The sequence below is a fragment of the Anopheles arabiensis genome, chromosome 2 (assembly GCF_016920715.1).
Source record: "Anopheles arabiensis isolate DONGOLA chromosome 2, AaraD3, whole genome shotgun sequence".
NCBI lineage: Eukaryota > Metazoa > Arthropoda > Insecta > Diptera > Culicidae > Anopheles > Anopheles arabiensis.
In genome coordinates, this window is record NC_053517.1 from 4,538,462 (window position 1) to 4,564,101 (window position 25,640).

General features: G+C 47.9%; 2 protein-coding genes across 22 annotated transcripts in view; both read right to left on the reverse strand.

The window, feature by feature from the left end:
* Positions 1-25,640, reverse strand: part of LOC120896737 (cubilin) — an 89,625-nt gene that overhangs the window by 31,025 nt on the left and 32,960 nt on the right. The window lies entirely within an intron of this gene.
* On the reverse strand, positions 2,800-25,341 carry LOC120896740. Of its 5 annotated transcripts, none has more exons than XM_040301135.1 (2): positions 25,239-25,341; positions 2,800-10,696 (listed from the first exon to the last, which is right to left on the reverse strand). In XM_040301135.1, the coding sequence occupies exon 2, from the start codon at positions 10,153-10,155 to the stop codon at positions 10,045-10,047; it is 111 nt and encodes a 36-aa protein (XP_040157069.1). In that variant the 5' UTR covers positions 10,156-10,696; positions 25,239-25,341; the 3' UTR covers positions 2,800-10,044. The 5 variants fall into 5 exon arrangements, with proteins under 5 accessions (XP_040157069.1, XP_040157074.1, XP_040157070.1 ...); XM_040301140.1 differs by lacking the exon at positions 25,239-25,341 and adding an exon at positions 25,001-25,232 and having other exon boundaries at positions 2,800-10,684; XM_040301136.1 differs by lacking the exon at positions 25,239-25,341 and adding an exon at positions 25,001-25,232.

Consider the following 25,640-nt stretch of genomic DNA (forward strand, 5'->3'; position numbering starts at 1 on the left):
GGGATCGTCGTGCGGTAATAAATGATTCACTTCGTCCCTCTGCCTTTTCTTTCGTTTTTGCACTGTGCTTGCAGCAAATAACAAAACAAAAAATGTGGCACCATGTCGTCACGGTGTGTGAATGGTTAATGGTGCCAAAGGGGTCAACGCTAAAAGGGGGTTCCGCATTGGCTTGGTTGGGATTGTGTAATAAGTAGCCATCACTTTCTAGAACCCTTTATTTTAGTACATTTTATCTAGTTCTTTTTTTGCGGTGTGAATCTATTAGAATCACTTGAAAAAGGTTATTTTGCTAAAGGACACTGAATCCGGGTGTGTAATATTGCTATTTAAATGATGTGTGAATCGAGATAGTAACCACCGGAGCCCATAAATAAGATGTCCTATTTTTGTCGAGCGGCCGTTCCAAAAGGCAATGTTTTCCGGGGCCGCCTGCATGCTCGCAGCAAACATTAAACAAACTCTTGCTTGCTTACAAAGTTGAGCAAACAGAAAATAATAATCATCTCTTAAAGCTAACAAAGAACGCCGGCGAAACGCCGGCACTCCATAATCTGGGATTTTATCTTCCCCCTCCCGTGCCATACTTTGCTTGTCTTTTGGGCTTCCTTATCAACGATTAGCGTCGAGCAAACGTAATCCTACTCCATTATGGTTGCCCATCCGTACATGAGTAGCTTCTCGCTCATCAACTCAACTACGTCACACAGCGATAAGCTCACCGCCCAACCCGAGCCCTTGGCGAGTGAAACAAAAAAAAAAGAACACGCTTACACACAAAACCCGGGCAAACACCAAAATCATCCACTGCCAAGTGCATTTGTTTGTGCTGTGTGTTCGCGCCGCCACTGAAACATCCCCCATGCTCCTCCGTCCTCGTCGACCATGGTTATCGCTCGCAAGTGCCACACCCAAACGCACGAAACGAACCATCAAATCCACCCCCCAAAAAAAAGAGAGAAAAAATACGCCGGCAGAGGCGGACATGAGGTGCGGGTTTTTAAATATAGCGCCCCCGGAATCGGAGCTATTTGGTGAAAGCATTAAAAGCTCAACCCACGGTATTAGCCTAGTTCTCGGGAATAAAACAACAACAGCAGCAAAAACAGCACCGTGAGCATGCTGTGTGTATCAGTGTCCTCCCGCAAACGGTATGCCTTGAATGGTTTTTTTCCATGGTGCTTGTCAGTATGCGCACACACTCACATACAAACACATTGACAAATGGAGACTCCTAGGAAAAATTAAGACACGCTTCACGCGTTGCTGCCTGCCATGGAGACGCCCAGTGGTTCACGGGCCGCAGAATTATTTTCATCGCAGATAAGTGCTCATTAAATGCTCGCAGATCTTTGCACATCGTTTTGTTTCTCCCCACCACGGGGAGGACCCACAATCCGTTCTGAATAGGGAAATAAATCTCAACCGAACAAAATGGAGGAAGAATCACAACGGCCACACAGCCACAGATCGTCGTCTTGCTGCTGTCCCTTCTCGTGTTCCCAACCTGTCGACGGCAGAAGCTTTTGTATGGAAGCGTAGCTGCCATGCTACCGGGAAGCGGTTCAAGCATTGTATAAGCTTGCAACGTTGGTTGGGTTTCTTTAAGAGAGTGTGCTTAACATCGGAGTGACCCATATAATACGCAACGCTAATCCACCGACCGTAGAGTTCCGAAAAGAACATCCTTTTGCGCTTGTGCGTTTTGTTTAGCACAGTAGCATACTTTATATTGTTAGAACTTAGGCTGAATTAATTGCAAATAACTCTATCATGGCTGACATCTTGAATATTGCAGTCAGAGTTTTAATTAAGCTCTCTGAAACAGTTTAAATCATAAAATAAAAACGTATCCAAATCGGTACATGCTTTCTTTTATATTTTATCAAACAATAGTTGTCGTGTCGTGACGACTTGAAACATTATTTATATATATAAATAAAATATTCAATATCGATCGGTAATTTTTATATTCAAATTCATTCATACCAAAACACTCATGTCTAATGATCTATTTCATAGTTTCTGATGAAACATACATCCTTACGATGAAACATCAACTCTCCAGCTCCCATACAGCCGCAACATTGTGGCGATACTACAATCAATCAACATTTGCTCAGTTAAGCGAAAAGCATGTGACAGTGTCATTGGACACCACAGCAACAACGCACCGAATTGTGTTGTATTATCACCACCACTGACAACAAAAATAGGGTTTTGTCAGGAGACATAAAAGCCTACAAATTAGCTCCGGAAAGTGTGACCCGTACCCCAGCCCCCCCCCCCCCCCCTGGGCCATCGGCTGCAGTTTTGTCGAGTCATCTATTTTTGCTATTGTTTCTCTCTTGCCCACCATTTCTTATGGGTGTGCACCCGTACGGTTTGGATGACTCTTCACTTTTGCCGAGCCGATCTGTTCCCTAATAATACTGTCAGTTTTGAACAGCCCGGCTCATTTATTTACCGTGCCAAATATAGCGAACCGAAAAACAAACAAACACATACACAGACACAAGCGGCAAAAAGGACTACGTCATACGTTGGGTACACGGTTCTTTGGGGTGTATATTTATTAAAGAGCTATTTTTGAAACATCCCTCAGCCATCTCCAAAATTATGGTCAAGCATCTAGCAATCAAGGGCCAATCACATTCCAAACCCGGGCACCCCTCATCCAGCCTCGTTCGTTCTTACCGTATCGTGGAACGCCTGATAGTTTAGACAATTGGAAATCGGTTCCGGCATCCAGCGAATGCAAAGTTCATCATGTAGCACAGAGAAAAACAACAACGATCATTTAACGAGTACTGTTTAACTTTTCTTTTATTAATCTTCATTTGCACCAATCGGAACGCATCGAGCATCACCCTCCCACCCTATATGTTTGTGTGTTTTCTTCTCGCTCTCCATACCTTCATTCCGCTCGTTACTAAACCCCCGAGACCGGGACAGGGATTTTCATCTGTTTGCCTCTGTTTTCTTCCGATTTTCACTCCCGATCTCTGGGTAACGCGCGTTTCCATTGTCCGCACACTCATGTCGAGCGCCCATCATCGTCGAAACGCACCCCGCCTTCCCTCGCAGCGGTTTAGTCTCTTAGTGTGAATGAGTGTTTTTTTAACGGTGTGTGTGTGTGTATGGGTGTTTGTGTGTACGTGTGCTGGGTTGAGCAAACAGGTATAATATAACTTACACTACTTACACAGACTGGGGTTTGCTGGTATTGGCTACGCATTCGCGGTGAAGGGAAAAGTTTCTTTTTTTATATAATTTATTTTCTGTTTTTTGCCTTGATTGCTCGGGTGCCATGTTTTGTCCGCTTCCCCCTCCCACCCAGTTCTATCTATGTGACAGAAGCGCTTTGCACACTGTTAAAAGGAGTAGGAGAGTGGAGGATAAAAACATTGAGTTCGATCGGTACTAAATCCTTGAGACAATGATACATGCAACTGTTTATCCATTTAAAAACATTCACCTGTTCCAATACACATTTGTAACTATTTCCTCCCTTTTCTGTCCATCCGTTTGCCTGATTTATGCTTCGCTATTGTGGATTTTAATCAGTGTAAATATACGGCTTGCAACATGCTTTACATTCTATTGCATCCTCTGTTTGGTAATTGTTTGCGATAATGGAGCATTTCACTTCGGCTTCACTCTCTGTTTTGTTCCGTTTTGCAACTGGTATTTCATGTTCTGTGTGGTATGGTATGGTTGTTTCCCCACCCCGTTTCCTGTGTTTTGTTCGTGTCATCGAAGCTGATCACGCTATCGCACAACCGGAAAGCCGCACACAACACACTTCAAAGGGCGGTTGCATGCAACGGTTGAGATAAACTTGTCAAATAAAACAAAGCACATACACATCCATTCCATTGCTTTTGTCTGCTCTATACATTGGCTGTGTGTTGTAGTTCAATTCCTATCGGCGAACCATGTGGAAAACGTGTATCGAAAGCGCACAAAATAATTGCCTCTCTAATGGACCATTTCACGCAATTAGCGTAGTATGATCTTGGTTGCCAATTCGTAGACATTAAAAAGCCTCTCACTATCATTAGCAGCGATGTGATGCACAAGAATCCGAAATAGGCGGCATTCACTTGCCCATTTTTTTTGTTAACATCGTTCCAGTTCCATACCGAAAGCGTGCGAACGCCATGCTTCTATCTCGATGCATTCAAAGATGTGACGGCTGAAGAGTTCTTTCGCGGCTGAATAGCCTCAAATGTTCCCCCTTTTTCCTATGCGAATGGTTTCGCTTGGATGTGCTTTCCATAACGGGTGATAAAAATGAACACTCCCACACACACACAGACACTCACACATCCGCCCAAGCCCTCGAACAACACTTTGCAACATAGCATTGCAAGCCACCGTGGCATATGATTAAATACAGCTCCGTGCACTCCAGTACAGATGCACGTAATTACACATTGTACCGCTTCACTCGACCGTAAAAAGTGCAGTAGGCTCCCAGGGACGTTGTCTTCTTTTGCCTGCGCTAACCTTGAGCACATCAAAACCGTGCAGCGCACCACGATTGAAAGCCAGCACAACACCGTCGAAGCATCGCGCAACCATCCTTTCCCGTACGCGCTCGGCCTCGGGATGCCCGTTTGACAGCTGAAGTGGTTGCAACAAAAGCGCAACGACCATGCACCGGAAGCGTGTGCCTTCCTTCCCAACCGTTCCCCCAGAACATTCACTTTCCGGGCTCTTCAATTCTGTCCCCGCTCTGCCGCCCCTCGCCCAGCGATCTAATAAGATACCGGAAGGGCGAGAAGAAATAAACATCCTTTTGCGTGGGCTTTATGTGGGCCAGCCGACACGGTCCGCCGGTCGGCCTGCTATCGGTTGGTGCAAAACTTTAAGCGCTTCTTTGCGCATTCAAAGGCAGTGAAAAGAGAAGCGCGAAACAATAGACGCTGGATGACGGCCGTGCAGAAGCGCCCGGCGAAGGACAAAGCGCAAACACAAAAACGCCCCTGCCAAACAGGCGCAAATGCGCGTGATCGTACCCGGGAACAACCAGGCGACAACAATAACAGCGAGCGCCCAACGAGAAGTGGATTCTGTTAAGCACGCTTAAGCGAAAGCCCCCCTCGCGAAGGGGGGAAGTACAGCGGCCGGCCAAGTTGAACTTGAAAGTGCTGAAGGAAAGGCGTTACATCTCCATTGCAGCGCGCCATTGTCTCGATGCGGGCGCGGCAGCGAAGTAGACATCGAGTGGACATCGAACTGGGCCACACTATTGACGGTGCCGGTGCGGGTGAGCACGATGAGCGAAGACGTCATTAATACGGCATCCCGCATCCTTCACCTAGATTCGCCAGTGCAAAGGCGTAGCAAGCGTGCACCCGGATTCGTTGCAGCGCGAGCACGACTTTATCAGCATCGCGCTAGCACGCCATTTTCCCATCGCCTGCTGTGGGTAACGTTTTCCTTCCATGCTCTCTAGCATGCTTTCCCTTTTTCCCCGTCAATCAATGGTGGTTTTTAATTTGATCGAACTTTCACGGGCATTCCGTTACACGCCGAGCTTCTGCATGGGGCCGCTGCATTCAAGTCGACGAGATGAAAGTTTCTCGGTTTTGTCGGTCCTCTGAGTGGATGAAAAAACGGAAATGAAAGCAACGGCGCCCATGGAAATGGAGTGTGGCAGTTGTTAAATTCGCATGAATGGGGAATAGTTCAGCTCGGGTTTCAATTAAGGATGTTTTGCTTAAAAGCCGGGACGCATACAGCAACGATGGATCAATCCAGAACGTTTTTAAAGGAAGGTTGGTTAATGGTCAAATTATACAACGATAATAGCGATGCTGTGTCTAGTAAAGTTAGTCTTAAGGGCACATTTAATGAGTGTTCTTTATCGATCAATATAAACAAGTTGGTAAAGCACCAACGCTAAGGAATAGAACACGTCTAATCCTTTAAGCACAACACATGCAACCACACATTGCCGTTGGCCAAAGTCTCACCAAAGATCAGCCATAGTTTATATAGCTCTTCCTGTGCTCAATATTCCTGGAAAGCAAGTCTTCTGGTCTGCTCGTCCAGTGCATTGTTACGCTCTGTCCTTCCTGGAAGCAAGCTCACAATAAAACAAAACCTCGTCTCGTCTGTCACATCTTCGCGCACGCCCGCAACCAACCGCCGCCGTAATTGACAACCTCACGTTGATCTAATTACACAGCGGTCAGGAGTTTTCAATTCTTTTCGCTTCCCACTTCCAAGAAGCTGTCAGCCCGCGCGCTGTAACCGGCTGGCCCGGGGGGAACCGGGTCAACTGAATCAAAATCGTGGTGCTCCAACCATTGGGAGGGAATGAAAATGAGAGCGCATCCTTTCGTGCCACTTGACCCGAATAAAAGAAAAAAAAAATAAAGCTCTCGAGATGGGAGAGCGTGCGGAATTTCGCTGCCCCAGCTTAGCGACAACAAGGACAGGCTAATTTTATCCAAGGCCAGACGACAACCCGATCGGTGCTTCCTGCTCTTGCTACTGCTTTGATTGATAATTAATGCGCCGTGGCAACGCCAACGCGAAATCCGTCACAAGGTGAGCTTTGAGAAGCTTTATTTAATTCACCAAACAAAAAACCACAAGTTATTGAAACATGTCGCAAAACCAACGAGTCGCCTGGATGATCGTGCCGCGGGGAGGATCGTGTCTGTTTGGAGTGTGTGCGTGTGAGTGTGAATGTGTTCCGTGATGTGGCAAAACGGTCACTTCTAAATCCTTTTGAAATCCGAATGTGCTTGCTTTCTTTATGGGTAACAACAGTATATTTCACTTTCGATGGGATTTGTGTGCCTGTTTTTGGTTGATTTCCTGCTCGAAACAGATTATTGTCTCAGGTTGTTTTCAGTTTATTTTCATGTCCATATGCTTGTCCATATACTGATTCGGGTTTGGTTTATACTTTTGTGTTTCGTACATGTATATTGTGTTATTTCATTCGTAGAGTGGTGCGTTATAGATTTCCGACGCATTCCGAAAACTGTTTCGAAAACATTTCAACGGCTTCATGTTTCATGTCCACAATTTGCTTTGCTTGTTAGTCTCTTGCTCTACCTTCTTCCGGCTTCCAGTTTCACTTTCTCTTCCTTGCACTCTCTCTCTCTCTCTCTCCTTCTCAACCATTCTCAAAATGTTAGCATTCGATGCGTTACGATGGTAAACAAGGCTGTTCTGTTAACTACATTCTGTTGCGCACATTAAACAACGGTAAACTGGCCAACAACAACATGGAAGTAATGGATAATACTACTACAGCTAACACTATCACTACCCACGACTATAGTGATTTATCAACCCCTCACTGCACATACGCATACATACACACACACAAAAGCACACAAACGCACACGTTCGCACACTTTTCTTTCTGTTTTGGCACACACACTCTCGCCCTGCTCTCCCATTTTGACATGCTGGTAAGAGTTAGTGTTGAAAGGGAAAAAAGTAAACCTGCCCGATCGTCAAGGTGTGTGTGTGAGTGTGTATGTGTGTACACGTGTGTGTGTATGTGTGTCCTTTATTTCTTTGCCGTTGGGTGGGTGATACAAGGGCGTCCTACGATTGGCCCGTAGGATTACTCATTTTCTTTTATATCAAAACCACAAACTTTAACAAACACCCTAGCCTACATGCCGGACACAACGGAACGGAACCTGCAGCAACCCTACACAACGGTCAAACACAAAAGGGGGGGGGGGAGGTCTAGAAGCAAAATCGTTTCTTTTTTGTTTCATGTGTATATTCCGACCGCCAACTGTCAATGTACGAACGGAATATCGGGATAGAGCAGTTGAGAGCTGAACGTGAACCGATCCCCTTCCCGAGAGCTCCACGGTACAGTTGGAGGTGCCCTGTGTTGCCGGAAGGTGTTGTTTGGTCGGCTTTTTCTTCACGTTCACACTTAAGTAAGTTTATATGGGACAGGTTTTTTGGCGGGGTTTTGCTCTTAACACTGCGTTATACTCTGCCGACCTTAGTACGAGATGCTGCTATAAACGATATGTGTTCACTAGAGTGCGTCACTGCTTGCACACGCTTCAACGTTCCTGCCGGGGAGCGTCTTTGTTTGTTGCTGAACTAAAATCACCGCCAAGAGACAAACTGCAGTGCGGTGAGCGAGCACGCGACCAACCCCCTTGCCCTGTTCGTTCACGGCAAATTGTTATGTTTCGTTCGTGATCGTTCGATTTTTTGTTTTGTTTTTGGTATAATTTTCCTTCTTTTGGTTTCGAATTTCATACATCTTTACTGACTCGTGCCTCGTTCTTTTTCACTCTCTCTCTCTCTCTCACTCTCTCTCTCTCTCTCTCGCTCTTTCTCTCTCTTTATATTACTTGTTTGGAAGCTACCGGATGGCTCTACTTAAAACTCTAAGTATATGTGTGTTGCTGATTTTTCGATTTATACACTCAACCATTTATTCAGCTTTTGAATACTTTTTTTTGTTCTTCTTTTCTTCAATTATTTTGTTCTATTTTCTCGTTCTTGTTTGTGATTAGCTTTCCCTCTTTCACACACATACACACATACACATTCGCTCTATCGCACTCTTACAGCGTGCCCGAATCATGCAACTAAGTATCGCTAAGTCTCTTTTAGTAGTTTAGAAGTTTAAGTTTAAGTAGCATTAAGAGTGTTGTTTTTTTCTGTACTAGATAGATGTGTATTGTGTGAACTTGTATGTGTGTGTGTGTGTGAGAGTGTGTGTATCGGTGTGTGTTTGTGTGTGTGTGTGTGTACGTTTTACTTCTATTCTCACGGTTTTTCCTTTATGTTGCCGCGCCCTTTTTCTTTCACTTTAAAAGATATTTATGCAGCTTGCTCGCAGCTTGCTTTGCTTCTAAAACTAGCCTTTGCTTTGCTTTGTTTTGTTTGTTTGTTTCGTTTGTTTGTTTTTTTTTTTTGTTTTTGTGCCCCCGCTAAGACGGCTGTGTAGAATTGGTGTGTAAGATTTTATTCCATTGCTCGTGAGTGTCGTGTGCTGTGCTTTGACGTGTGTTTTTGACGCAGTATGAACAAGTGTGTGCCCGTAGTAGTTGTTGTTTTCGTCCTCTTCTTCTTCTTATTCTACTTCCTCTTCTTCCTGTTATCGAGAGGCGGTGCGAATCAGGTGCAACAAGCGTACGATGGGGATTGATTGATTGATTGACTACTAAAGGGTACGAATCGTTTTGTGTAGACAGGCAGAAAGGAAAGCGTTTTTCGCGTAAATTCAAGCAGAGGACATTTTAAGTGTGAAAATTTGACGTGTTTGGGAAAACCGAGCGCCCAAGTAGTAGTGGAGACCGAGTTGGCCGAGAAGGTGAGTTACTATTCGAAGCTGATTCGGGGCTAGGCTGTGCCACATAAAACAAAACGCTCTTCGCTGACGCCCGTCCGGGACATCAGTGTTAATCCGGTAGCTTCCCCTAACACTGCCTTTTTTGGGAGGGGTGGAGGGTTTTTGGAGGAAGGTTTTTTGTTTGCAATCGGTTTGCCTTTCTCTCTCGCTAATGGTCGTTCTGCCTCGCCCGGTGCCTGGTTGGTTCGTACGTTCGCTCGCTCATTCGGGTGGTTTTGAGGTCCGTTTCGATGGTAATGGTGATGGTGGTGGTGGTGGTGGTGGACTCACACTCGCGCTTCTACCACATTTCGCCCGTTACGCCATTGGTTCTACCGTCGCGATGGCGCAACGCAGCAGCTGATGGTACGGGTAGTGGTGATGGTGATGGTGGTGGTAACGGTCGGTTGGTAGTGGTAGTTGGACACACGCTCCATTATACACGCTCACTACGGCTACTGGCCACGAGCGACGCGCCGCGCGCGCAGGACACGAGACTGGTGGGGTTGGTGCTGACGGTGGTGGTGTTGGTGGTGATGGTGAGCACGCTCGTCGCGGCCGCTATCCGCGCCACCGCAGCCATTGGCGTCGGCGGCGGTAGCGGCAGCACCGGTGGAACAAAATCCGTCCAAATTCTAACAGCCGGGGGGCCTTGGCTATCCATCGGCGAAGTGTCCTGGCCCCAGTTGGAGCTTATCTCACTTCGGTTCGCCCATCGTCGAACCGACCACTATGATCAGCACGATGAACACGGCTAGCAGCACCAGTATACAGCAGATCGCCACGGCCACCATCGCACTGTTACTCATTCAACTAGCTGTTTTGGGAAATTTTGGCTGCTACAAAACGCCCACCGCACACTGACGCACTGGCCTCTCCGAAGCGGGTGGGAGGCAGGCCCCCACGGACACTCTCTCACACACGCGCGCACGTATGCACGCACACGGAAGTATGCACAAGGAACGTGCACAGGTAGAATGCACAACTAGTAGACCCCGGGGCAAGCCTGGTCTCAGATCATGATCCTGCGATGCGATGAAACCGCACACACGCACACACGGATCTCGCTATTAGCACACAGCCAATACTAGCACACGTCGTATGCCGCTGGGATTCTTGTGGCAGCCATCATAATCACACACAGACACGTGGAAGGTTGGTTAGAAGCGGAACTGGAACTGCAGCGATACTTGTTGCTTGGCCAACGACACCATCGGTCAAGTCTGCTAGTTCATATGTCGGTCAGTGGGAGCACTGTTCGACTGCGCCTGAATGTTAGGCTACCTGCACAACACAACTATCAATCACTGTTCACTCGATTCGCCGGTCACTGGAATACTGGAATGCCACCTGTAAATTAGAAACTGTTACATTACACACACACACTGCAAATTGTATTTTCATTCTTGGGAAACTGCACCCAATCACAACGAATCACTTGTCCATTCCATCGAACTGTTTTTGCAACGCATTCAGAGAGCAATCCATGACCAGATACACAGAGAGAAAGCAAGAGAGAAAGAGACGTCGTATAGAAAAGAAAACATAGCCTTAACGGGTCTAAAATTAGTGCTAAAAACATTACCCCGATGCTCGAATCTTCAAATGATTGAAGTTCACCCGTCCAGAACTCTACGAAGAGCTTGAACCTGCGTTAGAAGCGTCAGATTGATTCCTCCACTGGTCAATACCAAAAAAAACTAACAAATCGCCAACGTACCGCAACAAAGAAATTTGTTTTTCCTATCCAATGTTTGTGCGTGTGTGTCTGTATGTGTGTGCGTAGCTCAGTGTTTTGCTTTCGGGCGTGATTGGATCGTGTGCACCACCCCGTTTGGTGAAACCGGCTGGATCTGCTCAAACCCATTGCCAAACGTCTAGCTGCGCGTTACTCAAATGAGAAATTTCAATCATGTTTTGGCTCGTGCTGTTGTTTTCGTTTGCGGATACGGGATGGCTGTTTGCTCTTCTCACTGCCGCCTCCACCAACCAAACGGGAAGCGGAATCTATAATAGCAAAACACACAACCACCCCTCATGACGAAGCGGAATGAGGGAAGCGGTTGTTTTCCACGGCTTCTTTTTGTTGTATTTTTCAAATATTTACAAGCATGCAGAAACTGGGGCCCCGTTTGATGTGCATTCCCGGGAATTGTTTCATGTTTGGCAGCGCCTTACGGTTTTGCCAGAATCAAAGCAAAACTTTACTTCCAATAATGTATTGTGTCTGCGGCGTGCATATTGTTTATCTCATTTAGCGAATGTAATTATCTTTGTTGTTTTTCGATCGTGAGCAAAACAAATTGAAAGACATTCTACAACACTGTAGTTACAATACGAATGAGAACGCGAGAAAACCAGGTTCCTGCTCTACTCCAATACGTTTCATTGCGCTTTGGACCATTGTGACCTTCACAAAACTCTCCGGACAGGCTCTCTAAACATGATATACTTGGGAAAGAAAGAGAATACATCGCCCACCCCGATATTGTGCTTTATGGCACAACCCGCCGCCGCCCAATAACCTTTTCCGACCGGCTAATAGTAATTAAGGAAAATTTACGACACAATCGTTATTAAAACAAGGTTTGTCCATCGATCAGTAGCTCCCGTTCCGGGACATTCCAGCCGGCCAGCTGCTGAAAGAGGATTCAGAAAATACCTTCGCGCTCCACAACTGCATCGTAGCGTTCTGAACGAGCTTAATCAACCGTAGCCCCCTCCGGTAATGACTTTAATCATTTTCCCCCGAGAATTATCAAACATAATCGAACAAAGCATCGTATTTGTGCCGTGTTCTTTTCCTTTATTTAATTAAATACCATAAGCATCTTTGTAGCTTCTGGCATGTAGGCTCATGTCTTCGGTGTGCAAGAAAACATTATCCGGTACACAATATTTTCTCGATGGCCCTGAGTCAAAAGATCCATAAATCTCGGCCTAAACCTTTTGCGTTACATGCTTCACCAAACCCGCACTAAAGTCGGTACGTTTGATCTATACCACGTTGGCCGTGATGTGTGTGTGTGTCTGTATCTACTCCAGCAATCCGAGCTTCAACCGCTCACGTACTCACCGGAAAGGCACCCAGGAGGGAATCGAGCAAATCGACTACTCGAACACACAATCCCATAGACACACGTTTTATCAGAACATGCGTATCTACCCGCAACCCAAAAACAGGGGATAGGAAACGAGCAGTCGATGGTTGATCGTAAAATGAGCTAAAAAGGATAACTGCTCGCCCAGTTTGGCCCGGCCCAAATCAGCCCAAAGGATCAGTAGCACGTCAGCCCGGCGGGGTGTCGGAGCCCGGAGGGTGGCTAGGCAACGGAGGGTCATGAAAAACATACCAAATTTCACGCACGATTCAGCACACATACACACAAACGCGTGCGCGGCAGAGTCGGTACGTGGTGGTGAAATGTGTGTAGTTGTATTTTATAGATCTCCCAAGCCGAAAGTGCACACCGGATGATGAGGGTGGCCATCGATTTTCCGACCATAAGGGCCGCCGGAATGCGTCGCGGCAGCTGGAATGGAGGTGGGAGGTTACACCCTGGTTACACCGATACCATCGACTAAAAGCCTGGGCCATTGGCAGGTAGACATGAAACCGTACCGCCGCTAAAAGCCGACTCACTCTTCAATCAGCAACATCTATCAGCGGCAGACGCCACACATTACATCCGAGCTGGTGGTCGCGTAACATGACACCGATGGTCGTAAAGCGGTGGTTCAGCAAGAGGGATACAAGGGGCGGGAAATGTAAAGATGGCACAACCAGTCTGGCAAGAAATCAATACTTGTCTTCGGGCCCCGTACAAAGCATCCCGCTGCTCTTCGAAAACGGGAAAAGCCACCCGCAGGAAGGCCCATGGGAAAGTGGGGTGCGGGAGGGCGGAAAGGAGGCAACAACCGATATTCCGATCCCGGCGAACGATTGCGTGGAGTCGCTTATTAAATGTTCGCACCGAGGCGGGAGAGCGCAGAACGAGATTCAATTATCCTATCTCGCTTTTAATCTTTCTCGCGCACGCTTCACAACGGCCGTTGATCGTTTTCCGACGATTGGAAAATCGGTAAAATATGTGCTAGCTATAGAAAAGAGCACAGCAAAAAAGCACTGACAAAACCCCCCGTAGGATTGTATTCTATTCTCATCGCCAGACGGTGACGCACACATACACACACCAGTGCCACACAGTGCCACACATTGATTAGATGCAAATGTACCTTTACATCACGTGCAAAGAGCTTTCGGCACTGTCGTCGCGATCCGCGGAGCTCCAATGTATGAATATTCAAGTGTCCCGGTGCCAAATAGATTTTCCCGCCCTTCCCCCACCCGACACCCCACACTTCAGGGTAAGAAAAACACTCCAAACAAAAGCCCGAAGGAAAACAAATCCGTTCAAAGCTCGCAAACGCGCGGAACGGCTACTGCTGGCATTTGCAGATAAGAGGAAGCGGAAGGGCAATCAGGTGCAAACCATTCGCGTACGATTGTTTATGTGGAGCGTATTCCTCTGTGTTTGTGTGTGTTTGTGTTTCCTACCCATTCCCCCTTACAAACGACCACCATGACGAATGGGGAGACGAATTTCCCATTTGATAAATTACCTTCGCTCTCTCACTGGTCGCGTATCCTTGCTCACCTTGGACACGCTTTTTTGACCCGGGGTCCGTTTCAAGTGACTATTCCCTTCAACCCTTTGCACCTGACCATCATCTCTTCCCATCTTCGCCCTCTCCGCTTCAGCCTTATTTACTCGGCCGAAAACGGGAAGGAACGCACGCGCGCAAACGCTTCCTTTTAGCTCGTTTTGCTCTCTCTCTCTCTTCCACAAACACACACACACACAAACTCGCTTTCCAGCTCGAAAATCGCTTCGCAAGGTCAACAACACTTTCGCGCCCGTCCCGAGGCGTGCCCGACCCGTCTGAGCGATCTTTCAGGTCGCCCTTCGTTAACCTTTTGGATTTAATGGGTGGTGTCACCCCCAGTGACCCTCGCCGGTACGGGGAACCCACCTCTTGGCGGGTTTTTAATGCCCTCCGGAAGTCTGGAGCAGGGCAGCTGTGTGACCTACGGCCAAACGCCATTAACAAGCAGCGGGCCTCGGTAGCGGATCAAGCAAGGTGATGTTCGTGGAAATCGGTTTCAGCTTGTCGCGATTTAGGAGTGGCTATCCATTAGCGTAAGAAAGTAAGAAATCAACCCGGTCCGGGGTTGGTCGGAAAAGCATTAAAAGTTGCTCCGTCCAACGATGACAGACCGAAATGACCTGCTTAATTATTAATTCGACAAAAGCAAGGCAATGAGCAATGGAACTTGCTGCTTTAGGTGGTACTTAAAATTTCGCGAATTGTTACTTATACATTATTGACACTGGTGCCAGTGCAAACGGTCAACGAGTTGGGGACCTAGATTTTCTCCATTCTTCCAGCGAATGGCGTTCGAGAGGCATTGCCTAATGAGTAGGTTTCACGAACAATTGCAAGCGATCACAATCACTTGCCAATAATTGCTACTTGGTTCGTTCGTTCCTGTGCGCCATGACTCTATTTCAAACTTTTTTCCCTTTGTCACTCCGAAACGGGATTGTTTTCTGACTGGTTCCAGCTCCCTGACCTTATCCGTCCGATTTGGCCCGGCCCACTCCGTCCCAAACTAATGCCCCGAGTTCTTCGAGTAATTATTTTCCATCCTTCACCTTCACTGATTTTGGAGCAATCAACGAGAGCTTTGTGTGTGTGTGTGTGTGTGTGTGTGTGTGTGTGTGTGTGTGTGTGTGTGTGGAGTTGCCCCAATGGCATGGCGGGAAACTATTTTCCGCTCGAAGAAATTCTCGTTACCCGCGAAGGGGAAGGGAAAGGAGGCTCAAAGTGAACCTACCAACTGGAACACTCAGCATTGAAGCATTTCATCCTCTGTCTGCGTCCATCAGTGTGTGTGTATGTGTTAACCGGGACTACATCATTCAAACTCTACCAGCAGAAAGCCACGTGATTCATAGCGCACCAACGGCGGACAAAAAAATCCCCCCCCCCCGGTTCACGTGTACATTAACAGCAAAAAATCAACCCCAGACGGAGAAACTCTAAACAGACACGGTCATGATGAGTGCCATGCCATGGCTGCCCGGTTCGTCCGTGACGATCAAGTGCTCGGTACGGCCCGGCTCGTTGCTCAGACTCCACATCAGCAGCAAAAAAAACACACACACACACCGAGCTCGTATTCGTATCGTTTCGATGAATCTGCAAACGGAAGCCGGTCACATCCGGGTTCCGGAGCGCTCCGGGAAATGGAAACTGTTGTTTTCAGCCCACATCTTCTTGTGCCCGATGCTTCAAACCGTACGGTGCGCGGCTCAACCATCCTCCCACAGGAAGCTCATCTTCAGCTCGGCTGAAGGCAAGGTTTGGGGGGTCATTTGGAGTATGCTGGTGTGACCCTGGTACGTTTCGTTGTGTTTCATCGACATTCATCGACATCGGTTGCGTTACGTGTGAACGCATCGTTTCAATTTAACGTCTGCAATCTTGCTTTCGTGTACGGGCTAAGAGGGAAGCTTGGCTTTGCAAATGTAATGCAACACATTGTGCATGGATTCAGCAAGCTAATGAGTTGCCATTTGCTCTTGCTGTGCATGGTACAGTTTGAGAGTTTGAGAAGTTTTTAATGGCTTCAATTTCAGTGCAACCATTTCGCATTCGGGGGTTTCCTGTTTGCATCCACAAAAAGTGCATCCATAGCTCACCCGCCACCAACCTTTTGAACCCAATTTGAGTGCGATGATACGATGCGCTTTTATCCATACCATAGCGTTAATTAATATCTATTATCTGCATATAATTTGTTCAAGTGCAGTGGAGCACTGAAGTGGCGAGGAAATTTGCAAAGCTGTGTGCTCATCCACACATCCGTCCCGCAACATTCGCCGGAAACAGACCGACCTCGGCAGCAAAACATTTAGCCCTTGCCGCAGCATGGTAAGTGTTCTGACCGAATTTCATTAGCGCCAGACCCGACCGACCCGATTGCCCCACGCCACATTTTGGACACGGGGATGCCGAAAATCCCACCCGCCCCCCCCCCCGCGCATCCCATTTGCAACGTATTGCAATGAATAAATTATTTAAAATCATGATCATAGCACGTTTAATATTAATTTGTTGCGAATCGCCACCGACCGTGGCGTAAGGAGGGGAGCAGTGAGCCACAGCACCGAATTATCAGGTTTGATTGCCTCCTCACCAATGCCAGTTCGGGCCAGAACGTTGGTCAATTTGACTGTTCGTTGGGGTTACGCTCCACAAAACATTCGCTTCATTTTATTCAATCGGGTTGGGTGGTGTGTGTCTGTGTGTGTGTGTATGTGTTGGATTCAATTTGCAATCAAAAACACTGTCACGGTGTGGTTCTGCTTCGACGTGCAATGAAATGTTGCTTTCGGAAGCAGAAACAAATTGAACTACTCATTTTCCATCCCATTTGCCCGATTGATTGGAGCATTGAGAAAACGGAAAAAAGCACAAGATTCCAATGAAGATTACAATATTTTCAATCTTGTTAGATTTGGAGCAAAATTGAACGGTTTTAGGTCCACATTTCAGTATTGAGTTCAACCAATTGATTTCTTTTTGTTATATCTGCGACTCCATTTAAGGCTAAGAACATTTAAGCATTAACCTTATTACGTACGAAGCCCTCTAGGCGTAAGAGTTGATGACACTCTGCAAGCAAAAGAACCATGCTGATATTTCCAATCTCCAAGATCATCATTAAGGCCGGGCTACATTGATCGTACTCGCAAGCGTAATTTTGATTTTCACTAGCGCATCTGGCGGCGGCTGACCGAAGCATTTTGCCAAACAACTTGAAGCCGCTTCAGAAAATATGTTATTTTTCCTTGTTTTTTACTTTAACTGGACTGGAAAAGCTATGCAATATATAGATGAATATGTTGTTCACGTATTTCAGCCATTTTCGCATCAAAAAACGGTGAAAAAACAACTTAAATTTGAGATCCGGCACGACCATTCCCTTGATGACCAAAAAAGCTTCCACCAGTCGCCGCCAGATGCGCTAGTGAAAATCGAAATTACACTACGGAGTACGATCAATGTAGCCCGGCCTTTACACCGAGGCATTGACCGAGAGGTTGTCCGGAGATCTTTGGACCTTCGGCGGAATCTTCGATCTCAAAATTCCATTCCACTGCGCCGACATTCCATCTTCTCCGCCGTCGAAAAACAGACAGCTTCAAGTGCATAATGTTTCAAGATCACAGCGCCCGCACACACCAACACAACCCAGCAAATCTGGGTCTGGTTTTAATTTTGAGCCGCGCGAAAAGTTTATAAATATCTTCCTATAACCACGCGCAAGCCAGACCCCGCCAGACCGGAACAGCGATGGATTTGGTTCCGATCGCTGTTGTTCGGCAATCGATACCAATGCTCGATGTTCTATATTCCATTCCACCCATTTAAAATATCTCCCAACCCTGTGTGTCTGTGTGTATGTGTGTATACACATGTGTACCAAAAGGACCAAGGACAGCTGCAACCCGATCCGGTTCGGCTCAGCCACTCAAACCATTCCTTTGTTGCCCCGTATCCTTGACATAATTTCTACGTGTTGTGTACCTTTAAATTATCTGCGACACAAATGCGTTTTCTTGCCCGGGCCGGCCCCACCCCAAATGCCATTTCCATCGATGCGATTATTCAGAAAAAATCAATCCAATCATCAAAAAACCCCCGGACGAATTCGAACGGACGTATTCAAATTTATCGATTATCTGCTTCCCTAAATCTATCCTTTATCCATCGGGGAAATATATTCCCTCGCTCCCTTTGTGTGTGCCTCTCTCTCTCTCTCGCTCTCCCGCTCTATCTCTTTTCTCCATCAAAGACTTTACACTCTTTACAGCTTGGTGACGCTATTTGTGATCACGGGTTTTCCTTTTTTATATTTTTGTGCCATCTGCCATAGAAGCTCAAAATGGTTCAGAATGTCTATTAGAAGAAGAAACTGGCGTCTACCGAAAGCATTCCATCTCTCCCGTTGATTTCCTCTCACCTTGCTTCCTCCTGCGCCCTTCCCTGTCCCAGAGACACACACACGAATTGATGATGCGGCAAATTATTTCCCCTCAACTCACGACGGCCAACGCTTGAAGGACTTTGTTTGTGTGAGTATTGCTGGGGCACTTGTTCACCTTCTCCGTCTTGGCTCCCTCCATTGCCCTCACGGTGACAGCAATAATGCCGTGCCGGGCTTTGAAAACTCAAGAGTTTATCCACCGGGACACCGGGAACGGGTGATGGGGAGACGGGGGCGTTGTAAAAGGACGTCACTGCGCTACTCCGCACCCGAGCACCGGAACCGGCCGACGGCAGCTTATTTTGCAAGCTATTTTTCTCCATTCGCTGATGCCGAAGCTGCTCGCCATTGCCGGGAGAGCATGCCCATTCAAATATTCACTCTCGACGCCGCTATTAACATCCCTTTTCTTGGGTGCGAGTTTTTCGTTTGCTTCCGTTCTATTTTTTTCTCCTTTTTTTTTTGCTCTCCTTCCAGTCAAACCCTCAAAGGCCCGGATCTCTTCAGACGGTTGACGGTTGAAGGTGACGAAGCCCGGGGCGTATGAAATTGCCCACTGTCGTAGCGGCGCATCGTGCCTCAAGTGGCAAGTGTAAGTGGCACGAGACTCTTTACTAGCAAACGCACAACGCACGGACAGCTCCCGTAGCCCGGCCCGGGTAGGTGTAGCTAATTGGGAAAATTGCCTCAAACCTTGCGTGGCGGGAGCTGGGTATTAAGTACACAACATTGATTGATTCTGTGCAAAGTGTTTTCCCTTTTTTCTCCCTGTCTCTCTCTCTATCTCTCTCTCTGATTAAATGCTTCACGTTTACACCGGTTTATCGCAATCTGACCTTCCACCGTGGCGGGATTATGCAATAAATCTAAAATTCCGGGTCGTAAAGCTCGCACGATTTATCTCGTATAAATTGATCGAACGCTTCACGCTTTTGTATGCTTTGGTCCCCCGTCCCCGTTGGAGTTGGAGCGTTTATGCAAATGTGTATGTTTTTATTTCTGTCACTGCGCCACCCGATAAAACACGTCCCATCCAAACACTCGCCTCAGATAAATGTGTCCATTTTTGTGCGGGGTAAAAGTCGACGCGCTGTTTGGGCACCACACGCCCTGCTTACGACCTAGCAAACAACTACACCGGTTCCACTCTCTCTTTCTTATCCCCTTCCCCTTGGCCGATGATGATGATGATGATTTACGAGGCCCAAAAGCGCTAGCAGCACTCTCGGAAGGCAAAAGTTTTGTGCCACCACCGTCTCAAAGCCTCAAATCTACTCCGGCGTCTAAATCTGCCTAATTCGTTCCAATTCCGCGCGGGGCAGGAGGAAAACTGTTGCAAACTTTCTCCCCTTACACCCCCTCCCCCAAACCAACCCGATATCACGCTGTGTGACCTTTCCGGAATGGACCATTACTTTCAACTCGTTCCCGGTCTTTGGGTGATATAATTTCCCATTTTCTTTCTTTATTTCTCTCTCTCTCTCTCCCGCACACTCACACACACAGTGTTTTCTCCTACGGAAAGGTGCACAGCAAGGGTAGGCGGAACACCCGAACTTTCACCCAGTTCAGGTCGATGTCGGCGAATGGCTGCTGAAGTTGGGCGAGGATGACCAGGATGAGAGAAAAAATGCTGACATGGGGTGGAAAAGTTTCCTGTTTTGTTGTTGTCAAAAATTGATTAAACGCCACAAAGGATCTCTAATCTCGGAGAGGGAAGAGAGAGAGAGAGGATAATAAGGCACGCTCAAACCTTTTCCCCTGTTGCTAAATGAAACGTGTAAAATTGTGTATAAACATGAAAGGCCTTTGGCTTCCCTTTTGGCCCAATGATGAAGTTATGATGATGGTCATGTTTCGAGCGAATTTGCGAGACGTGGAAATGCTAAATAGATGGCACATTTCGTTTGCCACTCGAATGATGACATTAGGCGTGTGCCCGAGATCTGCCTTCAATATTTTATGCTTTCACCAGAAAGATGGCGATGGGATTTGCATCTTACCAGCTTCCACGGAAAGGGAGTTCCTTTTTTTTGCCTTCTCCAAAAAAAAACCATCCAACAAAACTAGAAACACTTAAGCAGCGCTCAAGTTTTGTTCACAGAGAAAGCACCGAGAAAGTTTCAACGACGAGGTGGAACAAAACTTTCTCCCCAGCGCGTTCTCGAGAATTGTTATGCACTTCTCGATCGTTCTCTGGGGGCAATTTAACGAGCTCTCCACAGCGGAGAAACCGAACCAAAACTAACCGTTTGCCCGGGAGCTACTTTCACGCAGACTCACGCAGGCTGTGGCCAAAGTAAGAAGAAGAAGCATAGAAAAAACACATTGAGACACAATCATACATACACATAGACTCACATAAAAACAAGAAGATTTCACTCGAGAATGGCAAAATGGTGGCCATCAAAGCGTCCATCGCCTGAGCCGCCTCGATTGCTTACAAGGGGGCCGCGCTCTTTTATTATGTGCTTCGTTCGCTATGCCGGCCAATCGTTACCCCTGTCCATTATGGGGGGGGGGGGAGGAGATGGTATGAGTAATCAGCATTTCCAGCAAAGGCCCACACTCAAAGACAGCACCACAACCCGGCAGAAAGGAAAAACGGAGGGCGGTGGCGAACTAATCATTCCTTCCAAACTTATTAACGTTTCTTTTGCCGACGACTCGATTTTGCTCCGCAAATTCGCACCGATCGTTCGCTTTCATTGGACCTGCCGACGAGGGCAAAGACGTCCGTGGCGTGATGCTAGCGAAGGGAAATGGACAGCACGATACTTTCCACTTCCAGGTTCCAGGGGGTTTTGCTGCCTCTAGTTCTCCCAGTTCGGCAGCTCTTATCGGGTCGCGAACAAGAACATTCTTTATCATTGACGTCCGCAACCGGAACGTGTGCACTCGAGATGGTTATATACTGCTGCCTGTCCGCTGACGCCTCCGCTGGAGCGGCGGCGTGATGAACGGAGTGTGGCACACGCTATCGATCCTGCTATCCTGCTGCCCATCTTCAAGAGCGAAAGCATGCCCCCAGCTACCCTGTTCCGCCGAGAGACAATAAAGCTTACGGAAGCTGAACCCAATAACGAAACAATCTGTATCCTCGTTTCGATTCCTCGACGGGCCGCACGGGACGTATGAAAAATTATTGGAACGCTTTCCTTTCACCAGTATCTTTCCAGTTGCTGCCAAGGGCATTTTTACTGCCAATGGCGCTCTGCTTCTCCTAGCCCTGCACAAACTCATACAAAATCCAAGCACAAACTCATACAAATTCAATTAAAGATATTCATCTCGAGGTCCCCGCCGTCTGCCCGTAATGGTGTAATTCGCCCTAATGCACCCTTAATACGATACTTCACCCTGCGAGGGCTGCGGGCGGCTGTTGTTGGGAAAAGTTCAATCATGCAAAGGGGGTGGAAAAATCGTTCAATAAGTTTCGTTTCATGATCGCCCAGCTCGCCCTTCCGTTATTGAAATTGTTTTCCTAATAATCAAACCGGTTCGGTCGGTGTGTGCGTGGCCGGAATGCAAATATGCAGCCACCTTCAATAAAGTGGCAATCATTTATTCATACTCCACCGCTGGAGGTACCCCTCGGCAAGCAACACGCCGAGGACGCCTACACACACACAAACAGTCCACCGGAAGCTGCCAATGAACCGGGGGTGCGCCCGGAAGAGCAAGAACCGCTTCGCTGGCTTCGTAATTAATGAGATGCCATGAATATTTGATGCATGAGTTTAGCGGCGTTGGCTTTTTGGGGGCTATGCGCGCGAGTGTGTTAATGCGCCCATGCCTCCCCCGCTAAATGATGGATGTGTTTGTGGCTGCACATTTAGTGTATTGAGTCTTGAGGGGACTGCAGGCCGCAAAGGCTTCAAGGTTTTTCACTCGTCCCCAACGCCGTACGTACAAAGGCAATCCGTTTTCTTCTCGAACACTCTTTCTCCACTGACGACTGACGGCGACAGTATTTGCATTCCAATGCTCACTCACCAGCGACGGCACGAGACGCTAAATCAATTGCTCGCGGCTGTATGCTTTGCTTTTCTGCACATTACATTGCCCCCTCGCCCCCTTTCCGCCTGCCCTCCATTGCGATCTTCGATGGCAATCAATTGCGAATGAAAAGCGATTCATCTTGCGATGAAGATTAATGGTAATCTTCCCGGTAACGGTGGCAGCATTCGCTTGCCGCTTTTATCCCGTCGTACGACCAGCCAGCCAGCCAGCAGCAACACGCTACACCAATGATCGGGCCACAATCGTTCAGCACTGCCAGCGAAACGCATTCGGTGATTCATTTTTTTGTATCTTCCGTAGCGTTTTTCGATCGTTTTTTTGCCTCATAAAGTGTGTACCAAGTGGAGTAGCGACGGCGCGAGTTCATAAGCAGCACCGGTCCGGATGGCGTAACCAACAAACACACACACACACAGCGTCCACAGACAACTCCATTGCGCTGGAGATGGCGGGGCCGCCCGACGAAACTCGTTCCACTGGGGTCCCACCGGTGTTTACTTAATACACACTTCGATAAACACAAACATGTTTCTATCGCCCGCTGATCGAAGTGAGAAAAATAACTCCCAGGCTGGGTGGAGCAAGGGGAACGATCCATCCTACCCCTCTTCCACTCCCCCCGAAAGACATCTAACGCAAACTGGAAGATGCACGGAAGCGATGAAAGGCTTTGCGCTGAAGAATCGACGACTGGGAAATGGGAAAAACGGAGGGAGGGGAGCGAGAGACAAATTATGACCCCCCACGGACCGCTCAACGGCTGGTTGAATCACGTGAGCACCGACGGGACAGCGGAGCGGATGACAGAGGTCGAACTTCATTATGGATGCAGTAATGAGCTATATTCGGTCGCTTTGCTGCGCCATTTTCCCGGGACGGCGGGATGTGTGTATTTTGGGCTGCTGCTGCCTTTGCGCTCGGAAAGGTTATCGAGGCACTAATGGATGGCGCTTGTTGCGCTTCGCAACTACCGATACGACAGCGTGGTGTGGCCCTAGCCCTACCAAGAAGCTAATAGCGGTCCCAGTATGTGTGTGCTTGTGCACCCTACTAAGTTCATTACCCCGCACGGCGACCAATTTTCGGTACCGTACGGGTGAAGGGGTTTGCGTGCCAGAACACTTCCGTTTTGGGGCGCGTAGTGGGTGAGTGCGCATCCCGCAAACACGCACCGAGCATGCACGCAACCGTGCTTAAGCAGGGCTGCTAGTGGGGGAAGTGAAGGGTTCGTTTTTTATGACTCCTAAACTGCTGTGTCTGGCGAGAGCCGCGCTGTTGCTACGTGTTGAACGAGTGTAAACCGTAAAGGTACTTTTAGAGCCTTTTTTCACTCTCTACCCTACAATTTGTCTACTCATCGTGGTCGTGTATTTTGGGAGCGAGGAAGGAAAAGGAGCACTGACACCTCCAACACATCCCGGTGAAAAAAAGGGACGTTTCTTTTTTTACAAAACCCCTAAAAGTGAAAGCCACCGGTTCGGGCGCTAGGAATGCAAAAGTTAATTTTGTGCTTCATTTATTTAATATTACAGCAAAAATGTCCAAAATCCAACCGCCCACTCACACACACGAAGGCAGAGGAAGCCAATGTTAACAACAAAAGCGTGGCCAATCGGGGCGGAAATTTTTAGAAAGACTTCAAAAGCTGCCAGCTCTTTTAATTACGTTTGCATTTTTTCTGTCCTTCCTATTATCAACTGGCATTTCTTTTGTTTTTTTTTGTTTTTTTTCTTCTGTTTCCGAACCATTTCTTTGCAAACACTCTCTTTTTGCAATGGTCCAATGGCAGAAGCGAGGGCAAATATGTAATACGCACACGACTAGCTACTGCCCTCCCCGTTTGCACTTTCCACCTAAAAGCGCTTACATCCCTTTTCGTTACAACCCTCTTGATCTCTTGCTTTCTCTCTCTTTCTCTCTATCTCTGTCTCTGTAGCCTTTCTTCTCGTTCGAACGGTGCTGATGCTCGGGCTAGATTTCACCACATCCGATGCATCGACCATTCGATGTGCCCGATTCGAAGCATCGTTGCCATCATCATCGTCTGCATTAGAGAGGCTCGATGCACACAATCCTTTTTGCGTTACACAGCCTCGGTCGTCCCCCATGGGAGCGTTCTGGATCGCACACACACACACACACTCACTCACACACACGCACAAGTACAAACGCACTCTCTCAGGCAGTAGATGCGCGCGTGCTCATTCCACCAACATCCTTCATCACTGTGTATTCACCATTTTGATTAACTTTCCTTGACGTTACACCGCTGTGCAGGTGGGCTGCACACTGTATTGCATCCGCTTCTCTCTGTCTGTCTGTCTCTCTCTCTCTCTCTCTCTCTCTCTCAATCTCTCTCTGTGTCTGAATTCAATCACACGGATAGTTTCTGGGTTCGATCAGTGCACGGGCGAATGAAATCCAATTCCACGATCACGAGCGTCATCACCCTCACATCACATGACATCCATGGCCTAGGAAGCGTCTCGCACCAACTCTTTGCATCCAATTACCAGGAAACAGCATCCCCTGATTTTGAACCGATGCGTTAACAAGCTTTTCAACAACAAAAAGGGGGGTGGGGGGAATAAAGCCCACACACTGGTGCACAGCTACACACACACACGCGCTCTCCGCTACGACCACGGAAATCCCCCGGGAATGAATGGTCAACGCTTTTCCCGTCGGTTCGGTTGATGCGGTGGAGTCAATCCACCACACGGGGCCTGGCTACAGTGGTCAGACACATACACTCACGCACGCGCTGGTCTGTTACACGAAGGAGGGTGGCTGCCACTGTTCCCAGCTCGGCCGACGAAAATCGACTGACTGCACCGCGCGAGCCTGCGAAGGTGACGCGCTCGCACCAATCCAGCCCGGACACGATCGAGCGCCGGGCCCGACCGCGGGTTCGTACGCGCTCGACAGTTCGGGTTCGGGCACGAACCATCGCAGCGCGCGGAAAAGCGGGGAAATTGTGTTTTCCAGCAACTCACACACGCACGCACACACCCTGAAGGCGCAGTGAGTGGCACCACCAAGGGCACTTTCGAAGTGTTCTGGCCCAGCAAGCGCAAAAGGGCACATGGCTTTTTACATGTTCCAGCATCCAGCACAGCACAGCTGAGTGGCTGAGTACTGAGCTCCCTCTTC

Excerpts from the sequence above, each read along its gene's own strand:
- LOC120896740 (XM_040301135.1), bottom strand. The coding sequence starts at position 10,155 with ATGAGTAACAGTGCGATGGTGGCCGTGGCGATCTGCTGTATACTGGTG.